General features: G+C 36.4%; 1 protein-coding gene across 1 annotated transcript in view; it reads right to left on the reverse strand.

Annotated features, from left to right (window-relative positions):
• Positions 1-14,030, reverse strand: part of GALNT16 (polypeptide N-acetylgalactosaminyltransferase 16) — a 159,579-nt gene that overhangs the window by 23,813 nt on the left and 121,736 nt on the right. Inside the window, exons 6-13 of the mRNA XM_053697988.1 lie at positions 11,594-11,715; positions 11,420-11,507; positions 9,958-10,042; positions 9,273-9,376; positions 5,579-5,705; positions 4,597-4,689; positions 760-843; positions 535-676 (exon numbers count right to left, since the gene is read on the reverse strand). Coding sequence (XP_053553963.1) covers positions 535-676; positions 760-843; positions 4,597-4,689; positions 5,579-5,705; positions 9,273-9,376; positions 9,958-10,042; positions 11,420-11,507; positions 11,594-11,715 — 845 coding nt within the window. The remainder of the gene's footprint in view (positions 1-534; positions 677-759; positions 844-4,596; positions 4,690-5,578; positions 5,706-9,272; positions 9,377-9,957; positions 10,043-11,419; positions 11,508-11,593; positions 11,716-14,030) is intronic.

Here is a 14,030-nt window from a genome sequence, read left to right on the forward strand (position 1 = left end):
CGTCTCACGAGCATATTGATGCTGGCGAATGCAACATAGTTGACACTTTGATAAATAGGCCCCAGAGTGTCTTGGCAACATAAGAACACTAAAAATCTCTGTTCAACAAATCAAAAACCAGTCAGCACAATACTATTGCAAAAAGTATATGTAATACCATAGGGAGCTTGAAATTACTTTATATTGTTGTCATTCATTTGGGAGACAAACTCACTTGTGTAGGTGACCAATTTCCATTTGTAGCTACTAAGTGGGATAAGTAATAGTTGGAAGATTCTATTTTTTGTTTCAGTTTGTAAAATTTGGGGTGAATCATAGTTCATTATTGAATAATTAGTGATGAGGTTTTTCCTAATTTTGATGCTTACAGAGGAATAAAACTAAAATGTGCTGTCACTCCCACACAAGCAGTGAAAGGGCACGTCAAAGATGAGTGTAACACGTCCACCTAGTTTTATTTACTTTCCCTTTGATATTTTCTCATTTGCTTTGCAGTAAAGGACAATGCTCCTGGCAGGCTATGAACTCTCTTACCTGTGCAACAGGTGCACTCTTTGCTGTCCCTTTGCAGACCCCCAGACCTGCTAGGATGTTCCCTGCTGTGTCTGGTCCATGAGACTCCAGACAATTTCCTCCTTGCTTAATGATCGCTGTCATTGTTTCCTTTTCAGGGATCCTGGAGATAGAAATAAAGAAGAATTAGTGGCAGAGATCTCTGACATAAGGCAACTGGACCCTCTCATACATCAGTCTACTCACTTCAGCTCAGGGTAGACATTCTCTAAGTACCACTGGAAAGGTTTGCAGTTCAGCTTTTTGCGCAGTTCAATGCGGTCCGACACACTGTGTGAAAAAAACGAGATAATGAAGATAATTACATAGCAGAGAGAAACACTGAATTAGACAAAGAAAAAGCAATGTGGAACTATCAGATCCACCTAGCATTGTGCATATTGTCGGACAATAGTATTACATAACATTCAGAAAATCTCCTAACCATTATATCTAGAAGAAACGGTATTCTACTCTTTATAATGTGAAGTCTCACGTGTGTGTTTACATTTGGCAGAGAGGGTGGTGTAGGTTCCGTGACCAATCTATTTTATTTCTCTAAACTTAGTGTTAATAGTGGATTAAGTAATTCACCATGTTTTCCATCAAGCATATCACATCTGGAGTGTGATGTTACCCTTATTAGAAATTGCAGTCTCGTTACTTTCATATTTGGGGTGTCTTGAATATATAGACTATGTTTTAATATTTGCCAATAAAGACTCTGTTCTTAGCACCCTCCACTTTATTTTACTCTATACTTGGTGTGTAATGGGTTACAAAATTCTATTTTACATTAACCACCTACTTTCAACAGTTTCAAGAATGTTGTTTCATGGGTGTAAGGATTTATCTTTGGCTGAGACCTAGGTACAGTTTCAGAGCCCTCCTACATTTTATTACTCTACATATCTCTGATGCTGTACAGTTTTGAAAATTGACATTTTTATATTGCCCAAGTGAGGGGGAAAATCTTCTCTTTCTAATGATGGGGTCATATCCAGACTGAGATAAGGGCTATTTAACTTTCTATTCCCAGGAACATGCCTGGGTGAGTAACTGTCCCATTTTCTCCCCTGTATTGGCCCATGTACAGCTATGAATCACACCTGACATAATTACATACTTATCCATCAGACATGTATTTTGGATAGTATTATCAGATCCATCTGGAATATCTATTAATATTATTATTGTTTTTTTCAGCACCCTATCATACTCTGCTGTATAATACCATAAATTAATAAAACAGGATGTGGCTATGCAAACCTAGAAAAAGAAGGATTCAAGTGTTTGCTCCCTATAATTGTGTCTATAAGGTAATTAGTGATAGCAAAAAAAAAGACGGTTGCCTCAAGGGTGAGTGTACAGTTTATATTAAGGATATTTTAAATATACTGGTTAGATAAGTTTCTCTTGCACAGACGTAAGAGACCATCTTAGGGAATTAGTCATTAAGATTTAAAACTTTGAAAATGTGGACAAAGTTTGAGTCTATTAGACTGAAGAAAAGCGTTCCAATAGACAGCTACCGCACAAGAGATGTCCTGGGAGGTGTGGAGCCATTTGTTAGAAACTGAATTAAGTGGACATTACACAATAAATAAATGCTAGACATAATCATGTATTTAAAGCAAAGCCAGGGAATAATATGTTGATGTGTTTTTTATATTATACTAGTTGTTTGAATATTGAAGAAATAAGCCTTAATTTATAGTGTGCATAAAGCAATGTGTTCTACCTTTTTGTTAACTAGGTTTCCCTAAGTTTAAATGCCTGTTATCTTTTTCTTTTCTTTTTTGAAATATTTTTATTAAAGGGATACTGAACCTACATTTTTTCTTTATTTATATTTAGCCACCAATTAGCAAGCGCTACCCAGATGCTGAACCAAAGATGGGCTGGGTCATAAGCTTAGATTCCTGTTTTTTCAAATAAAGATACCATGAGAACAAAGAAAATTTGATAATAGGAGTAAATTAGAAAGTTGCATGCTCTATCTGAATCGGGAAAGAAAAACTTTGGGTTCAGAATCCCTTTAAGGTAAAACATTTACAACTTCGCAAAATGCGCATGACACGTGTAAATACAGATCCAAAAATGATAGATAAAGCGTTATTTGAACTCTTGAGTAGAGGAGTATATATAAGATAGAGAACCTGCATAACGGTAATATAATGTGTGCTTAGTGTGGTGCAAGCTTCTATATAGAACTGCAAAAGCTCATCAGCAACATACAAAATAACTTATGGGAAGAAGCAATCTAGGAGAGATAATCGCTAAGGAGATGGCAAAATTGGCTGTAAAACATATACAATACAAACATAGGTGTATTATACTGAAGTAGGTTCAAACTTAAGGCCAGATTACAAGTGGAGCATTATTTAACGCTCCTGCTTGAGCATTAACTGCGCTAGAATAAGTTTTTTGTGCATGTCGGGTTGCACTAGTATGTATTATGAGTTGAAAGTAAACTTTTTTCGCTTGCGTGCTAACCTGACGAGTGTAAAAAAGTTGAAATTAGAATATCGCGTGTGCGTTCACGTATTCCCCTATAGAAATCAATGGATAAAAAAAGTGGGAAAAAAATGAATATCCAACTCACGCGCAAACCAGAATACATAACCCAACATGAAAATATAAATATTTCACATTCCAATGTATACATATACATTTTTAGACATGTATATGTATGTATCTCTATGTTAGTACCCTTTGCATGCCTTTTTTTTTTCCACCTAAGATCTTGTATCTTTGAGCCCTTATAGCTTTTTAGTGGAATATATTTTTTAAAAAAAACTAATAAAAATGAAGGGTGAGTTTTTCCAAGATGCTAGAATAATTTTAAACATAAACTGTTCATTTTTGAACATTGCTTAAACGTATCCAATACCAGACCTGCGAGGACCAAAATGCGTCTTATAGAATATGTAGAGAACTCTTGAGGCTTTTTCTGGACTTTCCTGCTGTGACCAATATGGGAACAACAACATCCATTCAGGTGCAGCAACGGCTATTCTTTCCTTAGACCAAAAAATGTCAAGCCTGGGATCTTGAATAGCAGGTGATTGTGCAGGGTCTGCAGAAATGTGAAGCTTTATTCCCAGGGTGCGTGTGTTAGATCTGGGGGGGATCCCCTTGATGAGCTCCAAATCGGTCCCTTCGCCTGGAAACTGATATGGCAAAGGGTCGGCAGAAGGCTCACTGTGATATGCTGGGGATATAGTGGAAGTTAGAGCAGGCAAATCAATCGGTGACAGAGGGTAAGAGAGTAGTTGCTTGAATAGCAGGTATTGAATAACTTGTGGGTGATGTCAATGGGAAAAGTGTCTCCATCATATAAATCTTGAATTGCTGCTGGTAGCCATCTAACAAGTTTCCCTAGGGTACATCCATAGGATTCTCAGTCATAGTTTAGTATGCAGAGCTGAGTGTTATGTAAATATCAAAAGGGCAGCTTTGATGTTTTATATCTGCAAACTTTGTTTACCGGGGAAGGTATTGTGGTAAAGGTCTCCCAAAGGTAGCCATGAGGCCCTCAATGGTCTGGAAAGATGGAGCTGGCAAGACTGTCAAAACTGGTATCAATCTGTGCAGACAATTGTCCGTTGTTGGGATCTTCACAGAAGATGTGCAGATGTTGTAAGGGAAACCAGATCCACCACGGATAGACTGTATCCTTTAAACAGCTCACACATTAACTGCCGGCCATGACAGCTGTCCGGACACCTAAATGCCTGTTATCTTATCTCCTCTGATGAGACCAGTTAGGGACAGTAATGAGTTACTAGACTAATAATCTCACATTGTTTAATGCCCCTGCAAGTAAGCAGGTATGGAAATATATTGAGACAAGGTGGGGTCACATGTACAGAGTGGTGCATTTAAAGTGTTATGGAGGGCTTTGGTTTCGAATTTTGAATCTTACGATAATGCACAATCAATGGAGCTCTACTTCATACCACTGCCACATATGTAAGAAAAAACAGTACTATACAATCTACATGGCACCTAAGTCTTAACACTTAACACATAAAAACTTACTTCCCAAAGGACTTTCCCACAGCTGAGGGCCGTGCTTGGTAGTAATACTGCTTAAACTCATCCATCCACACTTCTGCTGTTCTTTTGGTGTTTCTGGAAGTGAAGAGGAAAAATATTTTACACTGAGTGAAACTAAGTTCTAATCATGTGAGAAGTGATATAATATCTTCACTAGTGAAAAAATCATTATAGGTTCTGGTGAGCTTAACTTATTCAAATAAAAGGAAACATCTGCCTTCTTGCCTATCTCTTTTGCATACGATGTTACATTTATTAGCTGTTGTATTAATTCTCTACCCAGGGGGAAAACTTAATGTTTTACTCTAATTCAAGGGCCTCTCCATATGTTGCTAAACCTTATGACCTTCTGTGTAGGTCTTATATCAGTATTCACTCAAGAATGAAGTGCTAACTGGCTTGATTTTTTTTGTTTAAACAAAGTTAAAGTGAATGTAAATTTTCATAAGTCAGTGCCTGTTTTTTTTGTTTAAAAATAAAAAACAGAGGCACTTTCATTCATGAAAGTTTACATTGCAGCGTATTTTAGAAATACTTATCTTTTTCTTCAGTAAAACCGGATCGGTGATTCCCCACCTGCAGTTCCTCTGTACATACGTCAATAATGATGAAATCGGCTTCCTCCAATCATGGCTCCCCCCCCCAGAGCGTCCATCTCGTGAGGCCACACATTTATTGGAGGAACCCGGTTTCGTCATTGCTGTGTAAGTACCGCAGGAAGAAGCGGGCGGGGGATCGCCGATCCGGTTTTGGTGAAGAAAAAGGTAAGTATTTGTAAAATGCGCTGCAATGTAAACTTTCATGAATGAAAGTGCCCCTGTTTTTAAAAGTATTTTTAAAAACCGGGCACTGATTCATGAAAATTTACATTCACTTTAATGTTATGTACATCTGCAAAAACCAACAGGAGTTTGGGAGGAGGAAGCCTTAACTTTTTTTTTAGAGGTGCTCACACTACACATACTTAATATAAGTTAGAGCATTTCCATCAGGGAATTCATAGGGATGTCGCTTTCTGAAAACATGACCAACCCGGCTACATGGTACAATCTCCAAACTGCCTCCACACATCCAGACACGGAAGGAGAGCTCTGTAAAACATGTTTTACAATAGACTGTAAAAAAGACAGACAGTAGCTACAACATAATACTGAGACAAATAATATGCACATAGACCTTAATATAAAAAATAACGTCAGATTCTACTGAGAAAGTATGCATGCAATTGTCTGTTATAAAGTAAAAAAAAACCTTTTTATGCATTTGAAACATATTTTATAAATTACATGAAAAGCCCTGAATAACTTAAAAGAATACACAGAGATTCCCATGGCAGACCTTAGTATAAACATTGTTGAGGAGATTGCCATGCTATTTGAAGTCTTGTTCCAGACATTATTGACCTTCCCAATGTCTCAGTGCCGCCACAAGAATCTAATGGTCACAAAAATATGATTTGACTACTATGGTCAAAATGGTGGAATTGTGCAAACTCATGCTAACCCACAGTGGGATCCCAGCATCTGCGAGATTTCTGCATAACTTGGCTGTCAAGATTGCTGCAATGACTTTCCTTAGGCTAAAAGGTTAGGGTTGAGGCTTGGAAATATTATACTGCCTTTTTTTTGCATCAATTATTATTATTATTATTATCATTTATTTATAAAGCACCAGCAGATTACGCAGTTCTATACAAATAATAAAAACATTACAGGGATACAGTAATACACAAACAAGTACAGTAGGGCAAATAACAGTTGTAGGTGTAATAATTGAGTTATACAAAAGGAGAGGAATGCCCTGCCCTTGAGCACAATGAGTAGTAGTTAACTTTAAACACAAAGTGGCCTATAGGTATAGAGGCTCTCAAGCTTACAATCTAAAGGAGAGGGAATGGACACAGAAGGTAAGGGAGAAATTAAATATGTCTGATGTAAGGCAGAGTGAACTGAGAGTGAGTGATAACATGGGGGGTGGTAGTGTGTGGTGACTGAGTAAGTGAGGTTTGGAAAAATGTAAAAGAATGTGGTAAAATGTCAGTACAAAGGCTGTGAGTCTGAAGTGGTTTCTCTATCTTGGATTATTAGTGAAAGCTGCTCATAATTACTGTTAGAAGGTGTCTGTATATATTAAGGTAAACAATAGGGTGGGTGGTGGTGGGAAGGGATTGGAGGGCTAGTGCGTGCAAATGTGGAGTCTGATGTTAGGTGAGAGGCTTGTAAAATTTCTTTGCAAATCTGGAGTCTGATGTTAGTTTTGAGGCTGCGGAAAGAGAAAGGAGGGTAAACATGGGAGGAGGGGTTTGAGACACAGCAGAGGGGGAGAAAAAGTTTAGAAACAAAGATTGAAGATAAAGATTGGAGAAAAAAAGAATGGAATGTTACAATGAGATTTAAAAATAATTCTATGATAGCCCAACAGAAAATAAATAATTGCACTCAGTGGGGCATATGTATCAAGCTCCGAATGGAGCTTGATGCCCCGTGTTTCTGGCGAGCCTGCAGGCTCGCCAGAAACAGCAGTTATGAAGCAATGAAGCAGCGGTCACAAAGACCGCTGCTCCATAACCTGTCTGCAATAAACTCCTTTAACACTTGCGCATAACTCTTAACGCGCCACTCATAATCTGGCCTAAGGGGGAAGGGAGAAAAAAGAGAATGGAAATAATAAGTGTTTCCATTTAAGGTTGTATTCCAAGGATGCATGATTCCATTTAGAAAAGCACCAACAAACCAATCAAATTAGCACTAGATGGCATCACTGTTTCCTGCAATGTAGTGCTCTGGATGCCTACCTAGGTAGCTCACAGAATATCATGGGAACTAAATAACATTTACTTACTATTATCAAATTTAAAGTTTTTTTTTAAAAACAGTATGCTCGATCTAAATCACAAAACATTTTTAGGGGTTTCATCAAATAATAATAATACATCTGGGGAATTTGGAGGGATACTGCCCTCACTGCCCTAAGGAACCAGCCACCACTGGTAAGCTTCAATTACAATATTTTCTTTATTGGCACCAGATATCAAGGTTTCAGTTTCAGTCCATATTTGCAGCACGATACTAGTTGATAAATGGACCCATCTGCAAAAGAGGTTTCACTTGAAAAACCTGAACTTTTTTTTCGGTTGTTGTTATCAGAAACTAAATCAGGAATTATAACTGACAAATTCAATGACCATTTCACACCTCTAAATATTAAATTTTATGTGTTTGGACTGATCCCATTCTAGAGTATGTAAGGAAAATAATAATTTACATATGAAAATGAACATTTTCTATTCCAAATCCATCCTGATAACTGTTAAACAATCTGGGTATACTGTATATACTGGGCATGTTTGCTCAATTATTTTATTTTTAACTTTTAATATTTTGAAAGTACATTTTTTTAAAACTGTTTTCAATCATTGATTGATATTTGTGGAGAACAGTGCAGGAAGTGGCTACAACTGATATCATTTATAATTCCATAAAAATATTAAAAAATATTAAACCCTATTGGACAGAACAAGCTTTGACTGCTGAATACTAGTATATATCTTTTTTTTTTTTTAAAGTTTCTTTAAAAAGAAAATGTATTTAAAATAGACTTAATATGTGGGGGTTTTTTTAACTTAGAAGAACATAGAATGTTGTAATATTTTTATTACTGTAAGAACATTGTGATGTAATGTTCTAGCTTTTGTACATTCGGATTATTGAAAACATGAATATTAGGACCTTGCAAAAGACCTTTTTGCTCACCAACAAGCAACGTTTAAATCATGACAACACAGTTACCGCTTGAAATTCCTTTTTAGAAATAAAAATACTGCAAATTGCAATCACGAAAATGACACTACAAAATAAAAATAAAAATCTTAAGAACAAGATTGCTAAATGTTATATCCATTTAGCAATTCCTTTTCTCACGTTTCCTGCAGAACGTATTAGCTGTATAAGATATAACTTATTAAATACATGTCCTGCCCACTACAAAATAACAATTAATATAGGTTTAATGAATCTAGACCAAATATTCATAAAAACATCTAAAATGTCATCTGTGGCCATTTCAGAGTATATTGCAACATAATAGAATTATTTCAAAATGTCTTGAAATTCTCACAAATATCGACATTGCTGCACATTATAAAGTCCATTTAGGTTTTAAATTTGATAAGTGAAAAAGGGTCCTTTGACATTGATTGGATTGTGATTACCTTGAACAGTAACTGATAAATATCGGCCCCTGGATTGTAATTGAGGCTTATATTACAAAATGAATGTGCATTACATTATGCAAGCCAACTTTAAAAGTATCTTTAAATTTAAAATATTATGTGAAACTGTAGTTTTGGGGAGAAAACACTTCATGTTCATAAAGAAACAGTTAACTGCGCCTCTTTTAGGGCTTGTTTCCCTAAAGCTTTCTGGTCTGATGAGAGCCTATAAGATGTTTTATAGGCAATTTTAACATTGGGAGCTGTGTATCTTATTAAGGGGTGTACAATAATATTCTTTATGTGAAGGAGACAATTACGTTATAATATAATGTTCAGTAAAAGAAGCTGATGACTTTGCCATGCCAGTGAGTTTTTGAGAATTGAGCCCTTACTGTAAAGTACCCAGGATTCATTTGGGATTATTGCTGCAGATTCAGAAACTCACCAAAGTTCTCTCCTCCCCAAATATCCATCTGAACATCATATTTCCCGAGCTGATTAAACCACGATTTGTCAATTACAAAAATTCCTCCAGCGATCACAGGAGTCCTGAAACCAGAAGACCATGTTAAATCTGGACCTATCAATCTAATCCATCGCACTTTATATAACCTATGTGGGGCACTACAATGTTAAAAATGCATCAGAGATGTAACCATGTTAATTGCTATATTAATCAGTTCCTTACTATTGTTCTTGATTAGTTTGTTTGGTCCTTTACTTTTTTAATGGAAATAAAGAAGAATTGACAAAACACAAAAAGGGAAATTTGATATGTGACTGAGGGCTGCAAACCTATCCAGGTAATTCAGGGGTTTATTCTTGATTTGCAAAACTCTGCATATTGTACTAGAAAAGTGACAGTTTTAAAATTTTCAAATCATGTATTTAGTATGCAGCTGTTTTGTAATTCAGTGCTTAATTGCTGACACCTACTATGCATATATAACAAAAATGACTTTAATCGCAGCCCTAACCAACATTTTAATTACTGCACGAGATCTGTCACAACATTTTAAATTGTAACACAGCAATTACAGTGTTTTAATGGGATATCTTGTGGGATTACCGCAGAGCTGGCAGCTCAATAACAGCAAACAATAGAGGAGAAGAATGAGAAAGGCTGATACCTTATGGGGGAGGTTGGATCAGTGCGAATCATCTTCTGTTCAATGGGGATTTGTTCCCATTTAAAATGAAGGCTCCAGTCAAACCCTAATGAAAAGACATTACACATAAACATTTTATTTTCCCAATAAGCTATAAAATAAATACATTTACTGACATAGTGCAACATTAGGACATTTGCCTACACCATTTAAAGGGACAGTAAACGCCTTGTAATTCAAATACATTTCTGTTGTCTTGCTATAGAATGACACATTAGTCTGCCAAACTCCACCCACTACTTGCTTCATTTGGAAGGGCCAGTCTGGGCTTGAGTCTGCAACAAAGTTAGCCACTGTTATAATGTTAGTAGTGCATTGTTTTGCAGTTGTAATCTTTTAAATCCAATTAGACCAAATATATGTAGCAGGGTTAGCCTTGATAATTCTGCAATGTGCTTTTTCAGTTCTGAGAATTATAAAAGTCACAATCTTCAGAGCTAAATGACATGAAAAGCAGGTAAAATAAATAAAGTATATTGCAAAGTCATTTTACTAACCATTTTGGGCTAATGTGTGCTGGTATTACAAGTTAACAGCAATGCAATATAGCGCGCTTTCATAGGTTCCAATGGGAGCCTCGTTCTGATGCCGCCAGAGGCACATGAACACATATGCTCTGCATGTCCCGTGTAGAGTGGTTATGTTAGTGAAGACTCAGTTTGCGTCATACAAGCCTCTCTAAACAGGAGAGATGTCTGAATGCTGGTTAGCACTTTAAAAAATGGCTCAAAATATACTCATAAAACACATTATTTTTAAATACGTATCGCTTTGGTGTGTTAATTGAAAATACAAATGGTGTTTTTATTCTTTTGCTGATATAATTATATCCAGCGGGGCACCCTATAGTGAGGCTGTCACGAGACAATGAGAGTACATACAGAAGACCGCGTTGCCAGATAGATTAAAAGGATTAAAACATGAATCATGAGTATAGCTATTTATTTAGATGATATTTCTAGATTGTTTATTGATTTTTTAGATGAAGCAAAGCTTGCTGCATATATTTATACTCGTCCATTGAATCTCTACACGGAATAACTACTATTGAACTCTTGTTATAAAATACGGGTGAAATAAGCCCCTGATTTTGCAGTGCATTATATGTGGTTGTTTTAACCATATATAATGCACTGGTGCATAGTGTATGATCAGCATATGTACATATGCAGCGGAACCAGTGATAACTTTTCCTAGAAACATTTTTGCTAGTGCAAGTATAATGCAAAAATGTTTCAATGGAAAGCATGCACATTCATTTAGACTGTTATGTCCCTTTAAGGATATGCACTGGCATACAGTATATTCTGCTGAAAAAAATACATAAATGCCAGAGGTAAAATTAACAAATTTTAATAAAGTTTATTCAAAAAAATAAACATAGATTTAATGTTTAATAAAGTTTTTTCAACTCTCATCTTACCTCCCCGGAGATCGGCAGACGCTGCCAAATATGCAAAGTTATCCAAGCTGATGACATCAATAATTGGACTCACTACCCGAGAGTGATCCTACAACAGCAGAGATCAAGGTAAGGTGGGGTTCCTCATTCGCTTGTATAAAAATTACAACTTTAATCAAATACATATTGACTCACCTCTTTAACCCTCTGCAACAGAGGCTGCAGCCACTCATTGTTGACCTCACAGTGGCTGTCTAAGAATGTCAGAATCTGAGCAATAGCTACTTCTGCTCCTCGAACCCGAGATCGGATCAGCCCTGAGAACAGTAAGAGGAGGTTGTGTGAGCACTGCTAGAAGCTTCAGAGAGTTGTATGAGGGGAAAAAAAATTCCAAAGCCAAACTTCACACACCATTTGCCTTATTTAGAGAAGACAATGTATTACATGTGTTGTTTTGCAGTTGATGAATACAATTAAGAAGAGATATGTAGCAGGGTTAGCCATAAGAAGGCAGTGGTGTGCTTTTTTTAAGTTTTGAAAATTAGAAAATCTACAATTTTCAGAGCTAAATTACATGAAAAGGGCAAAATATAATGCAAATGTATTTCATTACACACAATAAAACATTTTGAAAGAAAATCTCAAGATGTTTACTGTCCCTTTAAAGGGATTTTAAATAGTGCTCCTATTGTAAAAACAAATATGTTAAATCAAAGTTAAAATAAAAAGAAACAGATGATGTAGAAACAACAGCTGACTTGGTTTCTTGTAAGAGAGCAGACATGTTTTGAACTTAAGTTGCATTCTGCCTCTACTGAGCATGAACAAAACAGACTTAGGGGCCGATTTATCATTGCCCGAATGGGGCCGTATTCCCGTTTCCGCGCAAACCTTCAGGCTCACCGGAAACAGGCGTTAAGAAGCAGCTTAACGCACCATACCACACTACACAAGGAGGCTTTTCGGTAACACGTAATGGCAGTGCTATGGAGAGTGCAATAACGCAAATTCTTTGGCGTTATTTTCGCACCCTGTTTAGCGCAAAACTGGTAATCTAGGTGAATGCTTTTTAAGGGTCAACATACAAATCTAACCATTTGTAATCACTTATACACATAGTAGGTATGAATTAATTAAATAGGCTTATTTATTGCCTATTGTTGTCACCCATTCAGAATTATATGAATTTATTTTATTCATTCAAGTCTATATTAACACTGCATTGGAGCCTATTTTGTATCCCATTCTAAAAGTGTAACATCTGATTAGTGGAACAGAATCTAAAAGTAGTTGAGTCTAGCTCCATTAGCAAAGTATATGTTCCTGTCAGAAACCATGTGCCTCCATTTTAATTAACTATCGGCTAGATTTAGAGTTCTGCGGCCAAAGGGGTGCGTTAGCTACGCGTGCATTTTTCCCCCAGCACCTTTTAAATACCGCTGGTATTTAGAGTTCACAGAAGGGCTGCGTTAGGCTCCAAAAAAGGGAGCGTAGAGCATATTTAACGCCACTGCAACTCTTGATACCAGCTGTGCTTACGGACGCGGGCAGCTTCAAAAACATGCTCGTGCACAATTCCCCCATAGAAAACAATGGGGCTGTTTGAGCTGAAAAAAAACCTAACACCTGCAAAAAAGCAGCTTTCAGCTCATAACGCAGCCCCATTGTTTCCTATGCGGAAACATTTCCTAAGTCTGCACCTAACACCCTAACATGAACCCCGAGTCTTAACACCCCTAACCTTACAATTATTAACCCCTAATCTGCCGCCCCCGCTATCGCTGACCCCTGCATTTTATTATTAACCCCTAATCTGCCGCTCCGTACACCACCGCAAGCTACATTATAGCTATGTACCCCTAATCTGCTGCCCCTAACACCGCCGACCCCTATATTATATTTATTAACCCCTAATCTGCTGCCCCCAACGTCGCCTCCACCTACCTACAATAATTAACCCCTAATCTGCCGACTGCCGCTATTATAATAAAGTTATTAACCCCTAATCCACCTCACTCCCGCCTCAATAACCCTATAATAAATAGTATTAACCCCTAATCTGCCCTCCCTAACATCGCCGACACCTAACTTCAAGCATTAACCCCTAATCTGCCGACCGGAGCTCACCGCTACTATAATAAAATTTTTAACCCCTAAAGCTAATTCTAACCCTAACCCTAACACCCCCCTAACTTAAATATAATTTAAATCTAACAAAATAAATTAACTATTATTAAATAAATTATTCCTATTTAAAGCTAAATACTTACCTGTAAAATAAACCCTAATATAGCTACAATATAAATTATAATTATATTGTAGCTATTTTAGGATTTATATTTATTTTACAGGTAACTTTGTAATTATTTTAACCAGGTACAATAGCTATTAAATAGTTAATAACTATTTAATAGTTACCTAGTTAAAATAATTACAAAATTACCTGTAAAATAAATCCTAACCTAAGTTAAAATTAAACCTAACACTACACTATCGATAAATAAATTAAATAAAATACCTACAATTACCTACAATTAAACCTAACACTACACTATCAATAAATTAATTAAATACAATACCTACAAATAAATACATTTAAATAAACTAACTAAAGTACAAAAAATAAAAAAGA

Source organism: Bombina bombina, chromosome 1 (genome assembly GCF_027579735.1).
Source record: "Bombina bombina isolate aBomBom1 chromosome 1, aBomBom1.pri, whole genome shotgun sequence".
Lineage (NCBI taxonomy): Eukaryota > Metazoa > Chordata > Amphibia > Anura > Bombinatoridae > Bombina > Bombina bombina.